Here is an 18,448-nt window from a genome sequence, read left to right on the forward strand (position 1 = left end):
TTTTTTTAGTTTAAAACTTATTAAAACAATCAACTGTTGATATTTAGATTTTTGTTTGGACCATTACTATTGATGCTTAGATTTACTTATAAATTTTTCTATAATATCTTAAACGTTGGCGAGAAAGTAAATGTTTTTTTACCTTTTGATCTTCTGCTTATCCTTGATCTAAAACAAAAGGGAGGGGGTCTTTTCGAACCGATCGGACGGCTCACCCTTTTCATCTCTTCTGATCGGACGGCCGGCATTGGCAGGAGATGGCTACCGCACTTCCCTTCTCCGTAGGCGATCCTCCATGGGATTTTCAGACAATTCCACACCTTTAAAAATGGCAGCGAGAGCGAGGCCTTTGCTGCTCTCGATCAATCCTCGCCACTCCTCCTCCATCCCCGTCGTCGCGCCATTCCATCGGAAATCGCCGTTGAAGTCGAGACCTTTCGCCGCTAAAATGGCCGCGAGTGGAACCGAGGGCGGGGCGCCTTTCCCCCCAAAGTGATCGATTCGCACTTGCACGTGTGGGCTTCTCCCGCAGAGGTATAATCGTCGACCCATCTCCTGAAAGTTCGCAAGAACTTCACTTTTGGTATGTACTTGTTTCGGTCTCGCCAGAAATGCAAGAAAGGAAGGTGGGTTTTTCTATTTTAGTTGGGTTGGGGGAGTAACTGCGAAGATTGACGACGAGATGATCGTTGGTTTCGACAAGTTGATGCATTTGTGGTGTGGGGTTGTGTTAATTATGTTTGTGTAATTTCTTCTTCTTTTCTGTTTTTTTTTTTTTTTTTTTTTTTTTTGGCTTAGTGAAGGCTGCAGATAAATATCCTTACTTTCCTGGGCAAGAACCGACTTTACCGGGAGATGTTGATTTTCTTCTCCAGGTATGTCTTATGGGTGGTTCTTGCATGTTGGTTTCGATAGAACGCATTTTACCTGTGTTATTGAAGGAGTGGTTAAGAATGAGACAAAGTAGACCCGATTTGAGATCTGAATTATGCAGATTTTGTTATGGTTTTATTCTATTAATCTTAAATTAGTCGAGCCAAAGACGAGAACGATGCAACAGGAAGTTTCTTTTTACTCAGGAAATATGCAGCTATGTTCCTTTGGTTAGGTGCTATATATGTTATAGCCATCAAAAAATGAATATGCGTGGACAGTTCTTGTTATCAGGTCAAGATTATTGTCACAGAGACGTAGATCTAATCTAAATAATGTGGAATGTAATATAGTGTTCATTTGTTCAAATGTGGATTGAGCACAGAAGCATCTGTCTTCTGCATATTGATAATGAGCCAAGTGGATGAACAAAAAGGTACAATTTCAGTTAGCAAGCTGTTCTCAGTGAGGTTTGGCTGTTTGTTGGTTTATTTATGCAGTCTATGGATGAAGCAGGCGTAGATGGTGCTCTCATTGTGCAACCTATTAATCACAAGTTCGACCACTCTTTAGTGACGAGGTCTGTTGAAAATTACTTCGTTCTTCTCATTTCATAGTAGAAACTAGAATCATCTAAGACTTCATGCACTAGTTTTGCCCTAAGTTGTAGGCCATTTGGGAGTGGCTGAAATTGCTGCACTTCTATATATGGAGAGCCAAGAATCACAATCACATAATTAATCAATAGTCATCAGGAATTTAGCTTCACTACTTTTCCCCATCAAATTGGAAGTCACTGGTTCAATTGCTATGTACGTTGTAAAGTATGGTAACTTTTGTTGTCTGGAGTGTGTTCTGCATAATTCCTCTCCTTTTGGGAGTACATTTCCCTCATACAAGCTCGTATTTGGACAGCGTCTTAAAAAAATATCCAACTAAATTCGTTGGTTGTTGCCTTGCCAATCCTGCAGAAGATGGAAGTGGTATAGAGAAGTTGGAGCAGCTTGTTTTGAAGGTGCGAATGTCGCAGTTGTCATCGTATAAAAGAACTTGATGGAATTAGACTATACTCTGATATTGTTCTGATGTCATGACAGGATGGTTATAGAGCTGTTCGTTTCAACCCATATTTGTGGCCTTCCGGTCAAAAGGTGTTGATTTCAGTCCGAAATAGCTGCACACCTTCTTTGAGATGATTTTCTTTGCTGATTCAGATTTAGCACATGCAGTATTAGATGTATCCAGTGGATTGTTCCACTGACTTTCAGGAAGAAGCCAAGATGACAAAGAAAGAAACAAACAAATTTCTGCATATTCAGTACTTCTTGTGCAATGAACTGGTTGCCAATGATATAGTGTATTCTGACTCTAAAGATGGCTTAAAATTACACAGAAGTGAAACTCAAATTTGCATATGTTAATTCACAGGAAGGGGGATTCTAAGAATGTAAAAACCTTTTATAACAGGACATCCTAAGAGAGAGAATCATTGCAAGATGTCATAGATTCTGGCATTGTATGTGTCTTGATCCCTTGAAGCTGTAGGAGTCACTACTAGGATTTACTGTAGAAGAGGAGTGAACTCTTCAGAGTTCTATGATGTCTCTAACGTACATGTTGACGTTGGCAGATGACCAATGAAGTTGGAAAGGCATTATTCTCTAAAGCAGGAGAGCTTGGGATACCTGTGGGCTTCATGTGCATGAAAGTATGGCATCATCTTTGTCAATTATGCAGACATTTTGTCTACTATGTGATTCTTGATGAAGCTGTTGGTTTTATGGCGCAAACCACTGTTTATGTCTTGTTATATGCGAGATGATTATATTTGAAAGACCTTAAATCGCATCATGATCATGATCACTCATTCCAATTCTCGCTCATTATATTGAAATGCCATGAGCTCACATTTCTGTTATTATCTAGGGCCTCAATCTCCATATTTCAGAAATCGAAGAGCTATGCAAAGAATTTCCTTCAACAGTGGTTTTGCTTGATCATTTAGCTTTTTGCAAGCCACCACTGTGAGTGATTTAATTGTAGTGACATTGAAATGTTATTTGATTCCTTAGTTGTTAAGCACACCTTGAGGCACTTATTTGTCTTGTTCAGAAATGATGAGGAAAGTCGCACCTTCTCTGAGCTTCTAAGATTGTCCAGATACCCTCAGGTATCGGTGCCCTGGACAGGCGTTCAATTTCTTCTCTGTTTCTATGAATATAACTCTTTACTTGGTTGACGCCACATAGTTAATGCTGTTTGAATATTACTCACGAGCACATCTCTGAGCCACGTCTTGTTGTATTTTTCGCTTTGACAACCCCACCATCTTTAGATGCTGCCTTTCATAGTGGATTCTCTCTTTTTAATCTATCAGCTGGAGGTATCTGTTGACATGATCTCTTGCTGAACAGGTGTACGTAAAATTCAGTGCTCTTTTCAGGGTGTCAAGAATGCCATTTCCGTATCTTGATTTATCTGACCTTCTTTCAAAACTTATTACCCACTTTGGTGCGAACCGAATATTATGGGGCAGGTAAGTTCCGCCAGCTCCACTCCTTGAACAAAGGAACACGTGTAGATGTAGTGAGGATATTTAGAACACACGAATGAAAAAATCAAACTTACTTGGCAATTACGCGTTAATGCTTATATCTTCTTCTTTTTTTCTTTTTTGCAGTGACTTCCCATTTGTTGTACCGGAATGTGGTTATAAAGGAGCGAAAGATGCAGTCTCTCTCATTGCCAAACAAGTGCCTCTAGCGTCTTCTGAGCTGGAATGGATCATGGGCAGAACAGTCATGAAGCTCTTCCCCAATGGCTGGCTCTAAACATTGGGTTTATGAGAACACTGGACAACAATAAATTGAGGCCCGTTGTAAAAATTATCAGAGAGAAGGCCAGACGGGTGTTTCAGATGAGAGGCGTGTATAGAGTGGCCAGGTGTTGTGTTCCGAGGCTAGGATTTCGTGGTCTTGATAGAAGTGTTAAAAGGGTAGTGCTATGGGGGAGCTGATGTATGGTGTCCGAAGATGGATCTCTGTTGTGGAGTGGGGTGCCACCACCGCTTTCTTCAACCATCCTTCTATGTTGAAGTCGGTTGGTCTTCTAACTCTTGTTTTGTGAATACTCGCACTCACTTTCGATTTTGTACAAGTGATTCTGTCCACCAAAATATGTCATTAATAGATGGTTTGCTCAATCATGTTGTCCTTCTAACCATCCGCCATAACCAGTAAGGAGTTCCCACCATTGGCAAAGAAGATATTCGATGACTCATTATTCGAGCTAAGCTCCAGAGATCAAGTTCTGGATAATTAAAAATGGCTGTTGCCTCCTGGAATAAAATGCAGCTGGTTCAACATACTGGATTCATTCCCACTGATCCGAACCAAATGATGTGGAGGAATGCCGAGAACAAGACAAACAGAGCAAAAGAGACCACAATGCGACCCGTCAGGTGGAATCTCACTTGACATATTCAATTGTAGAATTTCAGTGTTTGAAGCCGATTTTCAATATATCTCGCTGTCGATGCCGGGAGAAAAGAAAGGGTGAAAATTTTCTGTGGACAGATGAGCGCTATACACTAAACACTACTGAACACCTCTAAATCTATACAAGCTCCTAATCTCTGTACAGCATGTATAAGAGTTTACAAAGGGGCTTAATCATCTATACGTTGAATTTCGCCCATCATGATGCGATTGCTGGTGACTTTGAAACCCAAAAGGGCAGGATCAATTTGCTTCCCTTTCTTCCCTTTCTTCTTTCCACTTCGTCCAGCTTGACTTCCTTCTAATGATTCTGAAACTCCTGCTGCCGATTGGAGCTCTTGTGGTGCAGTCTTCTTCGTACTTTTTAGCATGTCAATAAAAGATGCTTCCGACACCTCTGCATCATCGCAAGATGAAGTACGCCTGAAACGCATATCTTTCTTGCCAGCAGCGATGTCCTCAACACCTTGCTTTGTTGGATTCCCTCCTTGGTCTTGTCTCGACCCTGAAAAACCACCAACTTCATGAAGCTTTACCCAGCAGCCAAATAGGGATCAACTCGGTTAAACAAACCCTCGCCCAATCAACCCAAAACAGAACACAACCATCCCCACTAGACCAATCAATGACTCAAAAGGGGACACAGAGAAAACGACATCAAGCTTACCATCAGGAACACTGGGAAAAGCACTTTTGAGCCTCGCAAGAGGATCGGACGCAAGCTCTGACTGTCCTTCCTGGGATGGGCCCCTAAGCATCATATTGTCTTGACTTTTGGACAAAATGACTCGCACACTGTCGAAAGCCATTGTCAAACATGTATGAGTAACTGAAGTAAGACATACAAAGAAGAATGGACTGCCATACCAGAGACCCAAAGAAGAAGACAGAAGAATAACCATGGATAGACAGTAATCAGCCATTAGTGACCTCATAACTTTGTTCGGGGAGATAACCAGCATTTAGAGTTTAGGAGGGAACAAGACCCATTGTATAAGCAGGATTTAAGAGTCGATATGATCAAAAATAAATATCAACAATGCAACGAAATCAACGACAAGTAAATTAATGCCATGGAATATGACCCGCATTACACGAAACTAACAAAAACATTGCGATATAACTCCCTAAAACTGAGTCACACATGCCATGGAAACTATGACTAGTGAGTCTTTTGAAAGAGTCCACAAAACGAGAGGATTGTAACACCAGCTTTCGATTTTCTGAATATCATTTGCAACAAAAAAACCTTTCAGTTACATGAGTAGACAAGAAAAGTGAATCCAAAACAAGAGGAGCATCTTGGCTATCAAGCTACCAATTTCAGGTTCAGCAGCAACTGCCTGCTGCCATATGCCATGTTTGACAATTAACCAAGACAAACACCACAACCATGCTCCTTCTCCACTCTTTAGGCAATGCAGGAAGGGATACTTACTGATCCTTGCTTATCTGTTCAGGATACCGGTTTCCAATTCCTTCTTCATAGAAGATTGTATTTTCACCTTCAAAAGATTTAAATTTCATTTACCGATAGAAATTGGACATAACCATAATAAACACTAAAATAGAACATCAAATCTAAAGTACCTGCAGCAGCACCAAGGGAAGCATGCCTGCTAAAGGAAGTGATAGGTACTCCACCATGATCTGTAGCAGCCAATCCTGTTTGTTCAGCCACAGCTTCTTGAACCTCAAAGAGAGAACCCTTTAATTTGCCCTCACTCTTTGGTACACCCTTCCTCCCCTCTGCCTCGGCAAGCTCCTTCGTGTGGGCTGAATTATTGTCATTCCTGCTAGGATTAGTGTGAAAACCCATCCCAGATCCGTGAATACCAGACAAGAATGGATCTGCAGCAGCCAATGCCCCAGAATCCATTCTAAATGTCAACTCATCTCTGTTTTCAAAACTGCTGGCGCGATCAGAGGAATTTGATCCATAGGAACCTACGGGAAACGAGTTGCTTAAACCAGCTTCTCGGTCCTGAAGCAGATTAAATGGACGATCCAGGGCATTCGAACTAGAGTAAAAGCCGGATATAGGCCTTCTCTCCCCTGGTACTCCCTCACTAACATCTGCGTACTGGGTGGGTTGATGGCCAGATTTCTGATGAAGCAATTCCATAAGCAGCTGCTTTGACTTGTCATCATCTTGTCCATCTGACATCCACGAACTTGGGTCTTCAGGAGTCACTTTACCCAATTGTTCCTTTTTTTGGCGTTCAGGACCAATATGCAATTGCTGAATTCGAGATTCCATCCAGTCATTTGCAAGCTGCCCATTATTCTCAGACCAGTGACCATCCATCGCATCCAGCTGAGAAGCATGAAATTGGTTAGGAAGTAAAGAGTGAGGGGCACCCCGAGCGTGCAATTCTGAAGCAAACTTTGCTTGAGCAGCAGATTTTGTTCTTGTGCTAGACTCTTGCATGTCTAAACCATGAACACGAGTCATAGCATTTAGGACATCCAGATTCATTCCGGCATTACCAGTTGGTAAAGAAATCGAACGGTCAAAAGACAGCCCGCTAGGTTCATAAGAACCTTGTCTAATACGCTCCTGTAACGAATGATTCCTGTCAAAGAAGTTCAGCTGGTCTTCGTTGGATGGCCCCTGTTGTTGCTGATAAAAATCTAGCGGGCTAAACCCCGATGAGTGAGATCGGTGACTACCGTGCATCCTAAGGAACTGATCAGGTTCATCAACTGGCCAGCCAGAACCAAGGCGCCTTTCTTCCATATTGGGAGTTAGCCCCATTCCCATTTGAAATTGCCTAGCTTGAAGTTGTTCTTGCAGTATCTGATGGTCCAAAGGCTGAAGTTGTCCACGCTGAGCACGACCTATGAGTAACTCCTGAAGCTCTTGTGGCAAACGAGCGAATTTTGCCTCGGTCATCTGCTCAAGTGATGGATCGATATGTCTGGCAGGATGATGAGAACGTTGTTTCAGTTCATTGAGAAGCTGTTGCTCCAATATAGCCCGATCGAGAGCGTTGTTGGCTCTCAGAGGATCGACAGGTGACTGCGCAAGGCCAGGATCGTGCAATCGGTTTCTCAGGAATTGTTCAAGCAGAACCTGTTGAACCTGTTGAACTTGGGACTGCTGTTGCTCCTGCAGAAGTTTCTGTTGATGCTGAAACTGCTGCTGCTGCTGCTGCTGCTGCTGCAACTGACGTTGAAGCTGATGCTGTCGCTGTTGTTGGAGCTGTAGTGCCATTATATGCTCCATTTCTGGTACAGCATGGGCGGCCAGCTGCTGCTGGTGTGCCAGTTGTTCACCAGCCATTTGTTCCAAAATGGAATGGCCGGAATTTGCATGAAAAGGTAACAGGTTTTGCTGTTGGAGATGGTGATGCTGAAGTTGCCTTGACAACAGTTGCTCCGATAGATCAAGACGGTTTGATTCTTGCTCCATGCGTGGAAAGCTTCGAGAAGCCACAGTTTCCTGATACAAGTTGGGGTAGTCAAAAGCTGCATTCCTCCTGTATGAATCAGGCCAATTATCTGCAATGAGAGCCGTCTCAGAAATGCCTCCAAATTGAGGACCCCTTCCCATGGCAGAAGGCAAGTTGGATGCAGCAGCATGCTTTGCATTAGGGGCTTCAATCTCGGACCAAAGTAAACCAAAAGGATGCATCATGTTATCACTTTGGTTTTGCATGCTGGGCACTTTCGATTCAGCTTGAACAGAAGAGTGGCTCAGAGGCTTCAGAGAAGCATCATGGATGTTTCCAGTAGATCTTCCAATAGGATGGCCACTACTTCCTGGTCTTCCTGGGAAAACAATTTCTGGAAAGAAACAGTACTATGAGAATAGGAAGCATTGCTATTCTTTCCCAACACTAGTGACTGCCAGCACATTTATCAAGAAAATAATTCACAGCCAAATGAGGAACGGTACAAGCAAAAGCAAAGCAGGCACAAATAAGAGAGCTCACCTTCATCTTGGGCTGCAAAATCATTAAACCCTGTCTCCAAATGAGACAGATGAGGTACACCAGATTCAGATACCATGCCTTGGACATTCTGAGCCGACATACTCCTAATCTCTGGTAATGACCGATTTTCCATGATGTATAAATCATCAACTTTACCAGCAGGAGCAGCAGCAGGCACACCAGTCTCCAATTTACCACCTAAAGCATTAGATTCATCTAATTGCAAAATCTGATCAGCACCAGTGGCAATGGCATGGATGCCCTTAAGATGTGGCATCACCTCACCCAATTCTTGAAAAGGTTTTCCTTCAGGAGCATCTGCCAGGCGGACAAGTAAGTCAGTGCCAAAAAACCCCTGTTCAAACCATGAAATGATGTCCACCCCAAGAAAAGGTCCTTGGATCTCTCCTTGAGGATCAAGGTAATATAAACTAAGCTCCTCCGCAGAAATACTCCTCTCTGACTCTTTTGCCTCATTAGAACTAAAAGGATGGATGTTTCCACCCTGACGTTGGAGAGGAGAGGTCAATCCAAATAGAGAAGTTGAGTCATTGGAAAGCTTCGATCTGATGCCAAAAGGAGAAGTAATATCTTGAAATTGAGATTGATTGGTAAAAGCAGATAGTGTGCCCATCCCGTTATTAGCGATATCCATCTGGGAAGTGGCAAAGTAAAGACTATCAATTTCATTTGATCCTCGGGTACCATTATCAACAGCGTCCCCATGATGACTAACTTCAGCACGAATTTTCTGATCCACTCCTTGGTTTTTAACATCTTCTGCACCATAAGATGAAATCAATAAGTTCGAGCTCAATCCAGTAATACGAATCAAATGACTACACCCCTGCACTGCAGTACATCATATCAAAAACCGATAGAAACAGGAGGAAGAAAGTCATTTACCACCCAATGTAATCACTCGAGAATCACTATTCCATGTAGCAGTTTTATTATCGGCTTGAGAGGTATCAGTTTCCAAAAGCTCTTGGAAGGTATCACCATTCTCTTCAGCAGATACCAAGGAGAGAATGCCCTGTTTTCCCTCATCAGCAGATTCAACATCACCAAGACCTGAAAATTGAAAATCGGCAGAAGATTCAGTGACAGTAAAATTAGCACGCTGAGAGAAGCGTAGTTGCCGAGTTAAATACCAGTAACATTTTCAGTTGATCTGCCTTTCCTAAATGAATTATACACTGCTCCACTGCCAGTGATCTTCCCCCTCCATATATCACCAAGGGTAGCCTAATTTTATGAAGGAAAAACACAAATATTGGGAGATTAACCTTAATCATATAAGTATAACTTCTGGCCGAAAACAAATAGACAGAGATATTAAGAAGGAAAAAATCGCGCATTCATTCATTATTACCTCCTCTTCAGCATCAGGGGTTAAGAAAGCTAACGGTTCAGCAACGTCTGCTTGAGCTATGGGGGCCAATTCCTCCATGTCATCGGGCATGGAAGTAAAGGATTGTTCGACTTTTTGCTTGCGATAAATGTCAAGAAGCTTTGCCCTTGGGTAACAAAAAGAATCAGTTAAGAGAATTGGTTTTCCAGGGATGCTCTCACTTTTGTCAGAATGAGCAGCACCAATAGTGCCCGAAGATCTTCCCATCGTACTGGACCTTCCTCGTCCAACGGTAAAACCCGTATGAGAACCCTCCACTCTTCCTCTTTCGATTCCAAAACCAGGAGCAGCGCGGTAGGGAGCCGAAATGCTGGAATGAACTTCCATCCTGTGGCGTGGCCTCCACTTATCCCGGGACTCAGATTCACGCTCAGGAGCTCCACGATTGCTGCCTAAAAGTGGTGCATTGTCGAGGTGACCCTCTTCCTTCTCTGCATCTGCCCTCTTTTCATTGCGAGATTCTTTATCCTTGTCCTCAGGACCCCACCTTGAAGACCACTTGCTGTCACGTCGTGTTTCATGCCCAGCTGTGCGAGTATTACCATCGATCCACTTTTCACTGGCAGCCACCGTTCTACCTTCATTAGCTTCCCGGACCGGAACATTGTCAACACGACGATCAGGTTTCCTGCGGTCTCTCCTACCGCCAAGTAGGCCAGTTTCCCTCTCCTCTTCACGCCAGCGACGGCCACTTTCATTGTCAGTGACAGCTCTCCTCCAGTCTTTTTTGTCGTCAGTCCCTTCCAAACGCCAGTTCTCCTTTTGAGTGGGATCGCCTGCATTTCCAACCGACACTGAGGATGGAGCTCGCATTTCCTGCAAGTAAGTGGCAACAAACATTGGTACTTCATAAATGTACCTTCCAGATCCTGGAATCTCATATGATTTAAAGAAATCTACAGGAGAAAGGAATAGCTTAAGAGAAATAAAAATGATGCTGTCCTACAGTGCAAAGACTCATAAACTCCAAAAAATGCTGGCCAATGAGAAGCAGCCAAAAAACTGTTGGCCAGCTAAAAAGGATGAGGCTAAAAGAAGTGCGGTCTAATGATGGTCAATGTGCGAGGACATGCCTGTCAAGGAGATTATGCTGGACTATAAATTAAGGAAACGAGACTGTGTCTTGTAAAGTTATCTGATTGAATAGAAAGTCCTAGTTGGGATCATTATACATCGGCTTCAATTACTTGATTGTCACTAGAGCTGACTCTCTGCCTGGAGGATTTAGGTTGCTTTAAAAACCAAAAATTAGAGACATACATGAGAAACAATATTTTTACCTTATTTTCTCACCCTGGAATTAAAGTTGCAGCAAATTGATAAGTCCATATTTCCACTATTAAAATATTTTATTTTAAGAATGAAGGCCAAGGAGGAAAAGAACACGTCCTTGTCCAAAATTGCTAGCAGTTCAGACGTTCATTTACTATAAAGAGGTCCTAAAAGGATTCCTCCCTCCAAAAACACTTTAACAAATATTTTACGATCTCAACTTCCTACTCACACTATGAAAAATGTCACAAACTCTAGCATGTCTATCATTAAGGAGTAAGCTATTTTTATGAGATGCACACACCTTCAGGTGCCAAAATTAGAGCCAACTTTTCAATCAAGAGAATTTCTACAATTCTATACCATGAAACTACTTTCTGAGGGGTTAAAAAAAAAACCAGACAAAAAACCTCAGTATCTATGGCCATTTAGAGCACTGAAAGTACCATCTTAGTCTCGGTTGGTTTAGCATAAAGCCATTGAGGGGACAAAGGTATGCTGCTCTCTGACGCCAGTTGATCTGCAATCAAACAACTCAACCAGATTAACTGCTGGAAAAACTTCCACTTTTATGAGATAATTCTAAGCAAAATAAAGCAGCCACATGTACAAGCTATTCTGCTGCCAATTGGCAATTTTCTCCATTGCCAATCAAACATTCAAACTACAATATCAGAGTCCAAAAAGTACCTTTCAACTCATCATTTGGCCCCATGAGCACTTTTTCCTCGAACTGTCCTCCCAGAGCTTCCACTAGATACAATAAGCACATATCAGCACCTCAAAATCCATCAATGTTACCCAACTTAATAACAGCATTTCAAGCATTCAGCATGAAAAAGTAATTAATAAGGCACATACTAAGACAACCCTGAGATAAAAGTAAGAGCATGCACAGAGAAAGACAGTAGATGACTAAACAAAGTTTGAAAAAGATAAGCTTTAAACTTGTCTGCTTACAGTACATCACCCAGTGAACAGACAATTAGCTTATCATGAAGGAATAAATTTCTTCATAAGGATGCAGCAAGATTGTAATAGGGGAAATCAGAGTTCACATGGTAAACTACTTGGCAAATTTCTCCCGTCAATTTCTTCATTAGGACAGCAAAATTTCTTTGTTGGCGAACGTAAATCCATGATATGGTGATCTCGTAGCTACACGAAAATCCAACATAGCCAATCATTTCAATAGCTTTAGCAGTATCCTATGTACCGATCAAGCACTTGATCTATCAAAATCCCCATTTATTCTGGGGGGGAAAAAACTATGTCGTTGACAGGAAAAATTTGATGATATTGCCACAAACAGGTGTATCGCTGGAACTACTCGAGCTTATTAACTCCTCAGTCGAAAGCACAACCGAAAGGCACAAGCTGGAAAAAGAACTGAATAAACTTGGTACAGCGTAAGGGGGAAAAAAACCCTGGCAAAGAAAATCAAAGAAACTCGATGTCGAAAAGTTTAAACATGAAGTTAAAAAAACGAAATCTCAATGAAAAGAAGAAGGAAAAGAAAACAGATCAAATATGAAACTGAAGTAGTTAAATATAAGCACTCGAGCAATCGAAATCTAAATGTGTAAAAGCAACGCGATTCATCAGATGCGGGACGAGCAAAACATTACGCTACCATCATGAGCGAGAGAGATGCATTCAAATTCCCTTCTTCTCCCCAAAAAGAAAAATAATAATCAGTAATACTAATGTAAAACAGATACAATCGCAAGAGCGAAACAAAGAATATGATTAAGGCACTCCAGAAACTCGTAGGTGACAAAGGCAAGGACGAAACCAAGGCCCGATTGAATAGATGCAAATACAAAACAGGCGAAACCCCAATCTGACAAAGCCGTCCCCTCATAAAAACAGTTGAGAACGCGCCAGCCGCGCCATTTCGATGCTCCAGATCACGAACCCTAGGGGCCGCTCGCATCAGGCGCGACTCGCCAAAACCCCCATCCGAATCGCCCGACGCAAACGAGGCTCGGAATGCAGATTCGGCGCGACCGCACGGAGATCGATAATTTACAAGAACAGAAAACCACCAAAGAAGAAGAAGAAGAAGGCGAGGGCAAGAGAAGAGAGAGAGAGAGAGAGAGAGAGAGAGAGGGGGGGAAGTACTTTGGGAGGAGGGAAGGAGCGATCGGCGGGCTTCGAGGACAGCAGATCGTCGGGTAGATCGAACTTGCCTTCAGCCATCGAGCCGCGGACGAATTGGCGCGGAGGCGAGGGTGGGGGCACGAGATCGGAGAGGCGAGCGACGGCGACACGGCGGAGACGAGGAGAGAGAGAGAGGCGAGGGGGTGGGGGTGGGGTTGGAGCGATGGGGTGAGCTGGAGATGTGGGGGAGATTGACGGGGAATGAAATTTTAGGGTTTCGGGAGGGAGAGTAGGGGTTGGTGCAGAGGGGGAAACACTCGCAGGCTGAGAGAGAGAGAGAGAGAGAGAGAGAGAGGGAGGGAAGGGAGAGGAGGAGAGAGAAGGGGTGAGAGTGTTGTGCGAGAGTGGTTCGGGGAGGGAGAATTGGGGGTGAGGGTGAGGGTGAGGGTTTGGGTGGTCAGAAGACTCAGAACAGCCAAATCGGCTTGAGCCTGTTTTTCTGGGATTTTTTTCCCCTTCTTTTTCTTTTTTCTTTTATTTATTTATTTTTCCCCCCTTGCTTCTACGTTGCTTCTTCCCTAATCATAACGATGGATTTGCTTCTTCTTTTTAATAATTCAACTCTTTCTCGTTTTTAATTCATTAATCAATTCATTTATATACTGCCAAAATTTATAAATCTCTTGTCACGGCCAATAATCTTGGCCTGTCATTTACCCATAGTAAAATTTGGAACAATCGACATTATGCTTCATTCACTCTTATCTGTGAGCGTAAAATAGAGGTCATTGTTATGAGTGTCGATTCGTATTCGTGCCGTACGTATATGATTAATTAATCGTGTCAACTTGCTAGCATAAACACAATTTGAAAATTATTGAATTCCCATGACTCGATACAATACATATATATATATGGTGCCAAATCAACGATGTTAACACAAAACTAACTTATGAACATGGAGTTGACATAATATATCCCTTAATTTTTTATACTATCTACCGATTATAATGATTGTCAACAAAATATCTTCGTATTATATATAAAATATATGTGAATATTCAAGGAAACATCACTTATTTGAAATTTCACCGGTAAAAAGCACCCAAAAAAAATAATAATATTTTGCTCAATCATGTCTAAATGGATCGAATACATGTTGTATCAACATTAACCTCGTTAATTTAAATAAGTTGTTATATAGTAGATTTGACACAATCATGATATGATCAATTTATGCTTCGTGAAACGATACGAAATTGACTCGAACAAAACTTTCCTTGACCCAAACCTGTTAATTTCAGTAATACGTTCAAACCGTGTTATCGTGCGGAATCTGAAAAATCACGATCCCTAAGCCATGATAAGATTTCGATGGCTTGAAGTTCTTTGCTAAGATATCATCCTCAACGCAGAGATGCCCTCTCGATCACCTGAAAGCAGAGGAACTAGTCCCAGCGGACGTAAGTGATGACTGGGTGCATTCCAGTTTGGGCCTTGGATTGGGCCTAATTTCTTACCTTAGCCCGCCCATTAACAGGAGAGAATACTTTGCGTTGTTTGGGTTGGATAGGCCAGCTTCCATAAGCCCTTGCCAACACTATTCCACATTAGTCTTTAGACCCAATTTTAGTTGGACAAGCCTAAGCAACTTCGCGGATTGGTAAGGGTCTGTTTGGGCTGCACATGGCAACGCTTCTCTTCCCTAAGAGTTTTTTTCAGAAATGGTTCTTTTATTTACTTTATAACAATTTCGAGTAAAAGAACCCGTTTGGTAACGACACAAAATTTCTACTCTTAGAATAGAAAAGAATATAAATGCGTTTGGTAACGCAACAATTTCTTGTTTGTATTTATTCATTTTTATTCTTGCCGACGGATCGCCGCCACCCGCCGCCGCTGACCACGGCCAAAGGGCGAGTGGCGGTTACGGTGGCCGGAGTGACCGGCGGGCGGCGACGGCGGCGATGACGGCAATGGCGGGCGCGCCGAGATGGTGGCGGCGGGCGGCGATTGCGGCGGCTTGGCGGCGGCGGTGGCCGGCGATCCGCAAAGCGGCGGCGCCCGGCCCGCGGCGGCCGGCGGCCGGCGGCGGCGGCCAGGCGACCGGCGGTGGCTTCGAGCGGTTGACGGTGGTCGCGGCAAGAAAAGGAAATAAAAGAAAATTAAAAAAGAAAATCAGCTTATTTCTATAAATTGTTCGAGGACAAGAAGCAAATTTTTTTTGCTTCTCATTTCGCTCCAAATCTATTCCCGGCTAAATTTCTATTCCCGAGAATAAAAACAACTCCGGCGTTACCAAACAGGTTTCTATTCTTTTTTGTTCCGGAACAAAGAACAAAAATTTTGAGGAAGAAATGTTGCCATGCAAAGACCTTGTTAACTTGCCAAACAATGATAATTTATATTATTTTGTTTCCATGAGTAGATTTTGAATAGAAATGCGTTTAGTAAAATTTTTGTTCCAAGTAGATTTGAAACGAATCAAGAAGTAAAAAATGTTGATTCTTTGTTACCAGGAACAATTTAGAATCAAATACCTATTTTCTCTCTCTCTCTCTTTTTTTTTTTTTGTTCTTCTTCCCTCTTTCTTCTTCAATTATTGCTGCCACCGCCATTGTCGTCCACCACCATCCGCCATCTACCGCCCACCGTTACGATTGCCGGCAACTAGTCCAACAAGCTCGTCAAAGACTCACCAAGCTAAGATGAGGTTCGGCGAGCTCACCACTAGGGTCTCCCGGCAATCGGCGAGGCTTACCTCACCGGGCAAGGCCCAACCAAGGCTCGGTCGATGAGGCATGGCCTCACCGAGGGCCAACGATGCTTCGGTGAGGTCGTCGGCCCTTGTCTAATCAATCGTCGGTGATCCCAAGGCTAACAACTGGCCACCATGAAGAAGAAGAAGAAGGGAGAAAGAAATGAATAAAAGAAAATAAGAAATAAGAAAAAAAATAAGGAAAAATAATAAAATTATTTAAAAAAATATTTGAAGTTGAAATTTTGAGAACAATGCCAAACGCAGTTATATTTCATGAATTAAAATTTTGGACAGATTCCAAACAACAAAATGCTTAGAAATTGTTCTCGGAAACAAAATAAAAAAAATTCTTATCGAAATTGTTATCGGGAATAGAAGCGTTATCAAACGCGCCATAAGTCGATGATCATGTCTATTATCCAATAGGAGGGACTTCATTAGTACCCATACCTTCCGCTTGATTAAAATCAACCGAGCTTAGCATTTACGCATAGCGTGATGGGCCAATCACAATCCCCTTTGGAATACATCCTTGTCGATTTCTTGGAATTTGAATTTTGAAAGACCCTATTTTTGATTAGGCATTTTATATCCACGTATACATAATTGTTGCCAAGAATTAATTGTCCTTATAAAGCGGGAGAAAAAGAAATGAAACGCAAGATACCGAAGTAAGCTCGTAGCAGGTGTTGGGCTGGGCCTCAATAATCTCGAGTACACTTGACTTGTTAGATTGGCAGAGTTGACGTCACTGTCCGTAACGTACGATTTGAACCTCACGTAGCTCCTCGGAAAAATCAAAGGGCCGATCCATATCATTTATCTTGATACGTTCGTAGCGTATTCCTATATATACGCACACACATATACACATTAATACTGGCAAAATTAATCTATTGACATGAAATAAACTCATTAACACGAACCTGACACAAAACATCCTCAGTTTTTTTATAAGATCTATTTACATATCGCCATAAATGTCAACAAAATATCCTCAAATCAGACTAAAAACTATACATGCATAGTCAATGAAATGTCATTTATTTAAAATCTCAACCATGAATAGCATGGAAAAGAAAAAAAATTCAGTCAATGGTGTCTAAATTGGTCACGTACATGTATCAGCACTAACCCCGTTGAAAATACGTTATTGTCTAATGGATTGGAAACAAACAGGGTATGATTACTACTTGTGCCCTGCGAGTTGGTACGAAATCGGCCCAGACGTAATTTCGCTGGACCCAGACCCATTAATTTCAGCATCACATTTGAGCCGTGTTTTCACGTGGCGCCCGAAATCGCCATTCCAAGGCAAGACAAGATTTCGATAACTTGAAGTTCATTAGATGCATTCTAAAGTCCAGTTTAGGTCTCCGATTCGGCAAAATTTCTTACCTTAGCCCGTCCATTGACAAGAGAATACATTTCGTTGTTTGGGTTGGGTAGGCTAGCCTCTACAAGCCCTTGCCAACACCCATCCTCATTAATCTCTAGACCCAACTTTAGTCGGACAAGCTTAAGCGACTTCGTTAAGTCCATGATTAGTTCTAGTATCCAACAGAGGGACTTTATCAGTAACCATATCATCCATTTAGGTCCTGTTGATTTTGCGAAAAATAAATTGATTTGAAATTTTTTTCCTAAAAATAATTGTTATATCACTAGAAATAATTAGTTAATTGAAATATTTTTATTATATCAACAATAATTTATTTTTAAATATTTTCTTGGATGATAATAGTATTTCTCGTTTATTTATTTTTGTAAGCGATAGAAGCGATTATTTTCAAAAATATGATGTTCAAATCTTTCAATTGCCATGAAACAAACGGAGCCTTAATTAAATCTACGGAGCTTAGTATTTACGCATCCCATGATGCCCTTTGGGATGAGTCCTCATCAATTTTTCAATTTGAATTTTGAAAGATCCTACTTTTTATTAGCACATATCAATCGTACTTTGGGGGGGGGGGTTTCAGATATATTAATCGTACTTGAATCGTTAAATAATCGCTGTAATTTTAAAGCAACTTCTCTATGCATAACAAGCCATGCCAAATCTCTGGACATATCAGAGTATTCGACTAATCCTATCGGCTCCTGACAATTGAATCTCCCTTGTATGACCGTGAAGGGAACTCGCTTCGTCTTGACCTACGCCGCTCGCAATTGGTAAACTCCTTACAGGGGTGCTACTTACCAAAGGTACGCGATAAACTGAAAATATTATAATCGTCTGAAAGCGTAAATACCCTAGCAGCCAAGTTGATAAACGCATATGCTCCATCACAATAGAGGTGGGGCTGAGCAACTCTAGAATCCCTAACGTTTTTAATCGAACCGATTGATTACTGATAAAACGAAGAAGCCCTTACATGCACACGTGTGATTTTCCATGGACCGGGGATGATCGGAAGTTATTGTAACAGGCCATGTTGATCAATACCGTGGAAATCACAAATCGTATGATCCCACCGGGAGACTTTTTATCCATGCTTACGCGAGAAAGTTGTCAAGTGGCTGCTTTGGAAGTAACTATGGTGTGGACAAGCCTGCCGATCTACGAGAGGACTCTACATCCATGCTT

The 18,448-nt window shown here is 42.0% G+C and overlaps 2 protein-coding genes across 5 annotated transcripts; one reads left to right on the forward strand and one right to left on the reverse strand.

The window, feature by feature from the left end:
* Window positions 1-447: 447 nt before the first annotated feature.
* On the forward strand, window positions 448-4,075 carry LOC104433706 (4-sulfomuconolactone hydrolase; the record flags this gene model as incomplete). Its single annotated transcript, XM_010046551.3, has 10 exons — window positions 448-534; window positions 804-875; window positions 1,374-1,453; window positions 1,789-1,888; window positions 1,971-2,024; window positions 2,504-2,581; window positions 2,800-2,897; window positions 2,986-3,043; window positions 3,288-3,409; window positions 3,554-4,075. Coding segments are annotated over 10 exons (900 nt in total), but the record flags the coding sequence as incomplete, so codon positions are not given.
* Window positions 4,076-4,320: 245 nt separating this feature from the next.
* Window positions 4,321-13,469, reverse strand: LOC104433705 (protein ESSENTIAL FOR POTEXVIRUS ACCUMULATION 1). Of its 4 annotated transcripts, none has more exons than XM_039306541.1 (11): window positions 13,119-13,469; window positions 11,685-11,747; window positions 11,441-11,514; window positions 9,684-10,538; window positions 9,463-9,556; window positions 9,215-9,382; window positions 8,309-9,085; window positions 5,963-8,159; window positions 5,809-5,880; window positions 5,038-5,165; window positions 4,321-4,875 (listed from the first exon to the last, which is right to left on the reverse strand). In XM_039306541.1, coding segments are annotated over exons 1-11 (4,764 nt in total). In that variant the 5' UTR covers window positions 13,120-13,469; the 3' UTR covers window positions 4,321-4,540. The 4 variants fall into 4 exon arrangements, with proteins under 4 accessions (XP_039162475.1, XP_039162473.1, XP_039162474.1 ...); XM_039306539.1 differs by having other exon boundaries at window positions 8,309-9,088; XM_039306540.1 differs by having other exon boundaries at window positions 5,809-5,875; window positions 5,961-8,159; window positions 8,309-9,088; window positions 13,119-13,468.
* Window positions 13,470-18,448: the final 4,979 nt, after the last annotated feature.

The sequence above is a fragment of the Eucalyptus grandis genome, chromosome 2 (genome assembly GCF_016545825.1).
Source record: "Eucalyptus grandis isolate ANBG69807.140 chromosome 2, ASM1654582v1, whole genome shotgun sequence".
Lineage (NCBI taxonomy): Eukaryota > Viridiplantae > Streptophyta > Magnoliopsida > Myrtales > Myrtaceae > Eucalyptus > Eucalyptus grandis.

Coding starts and splice junctions, on each gene's coding strand:
- LOC104433705 (XM_039306539.1), bottom strand. Junction 8,160..8,308: donor TTTTGCAGCCCAAGATGAAG/GTGAGCTCTCTT, acceptor GTTTCTTTCCAG/AAATTGTTTTCCCAGGAAGA. Junction 4,876..5,037: donor TTTTCCCAGTGTTCCTGATG/GTAAGCTTGATG, acceptor GTGGTTTTTCAG/GGTCGAGACAAGACCAAGGA.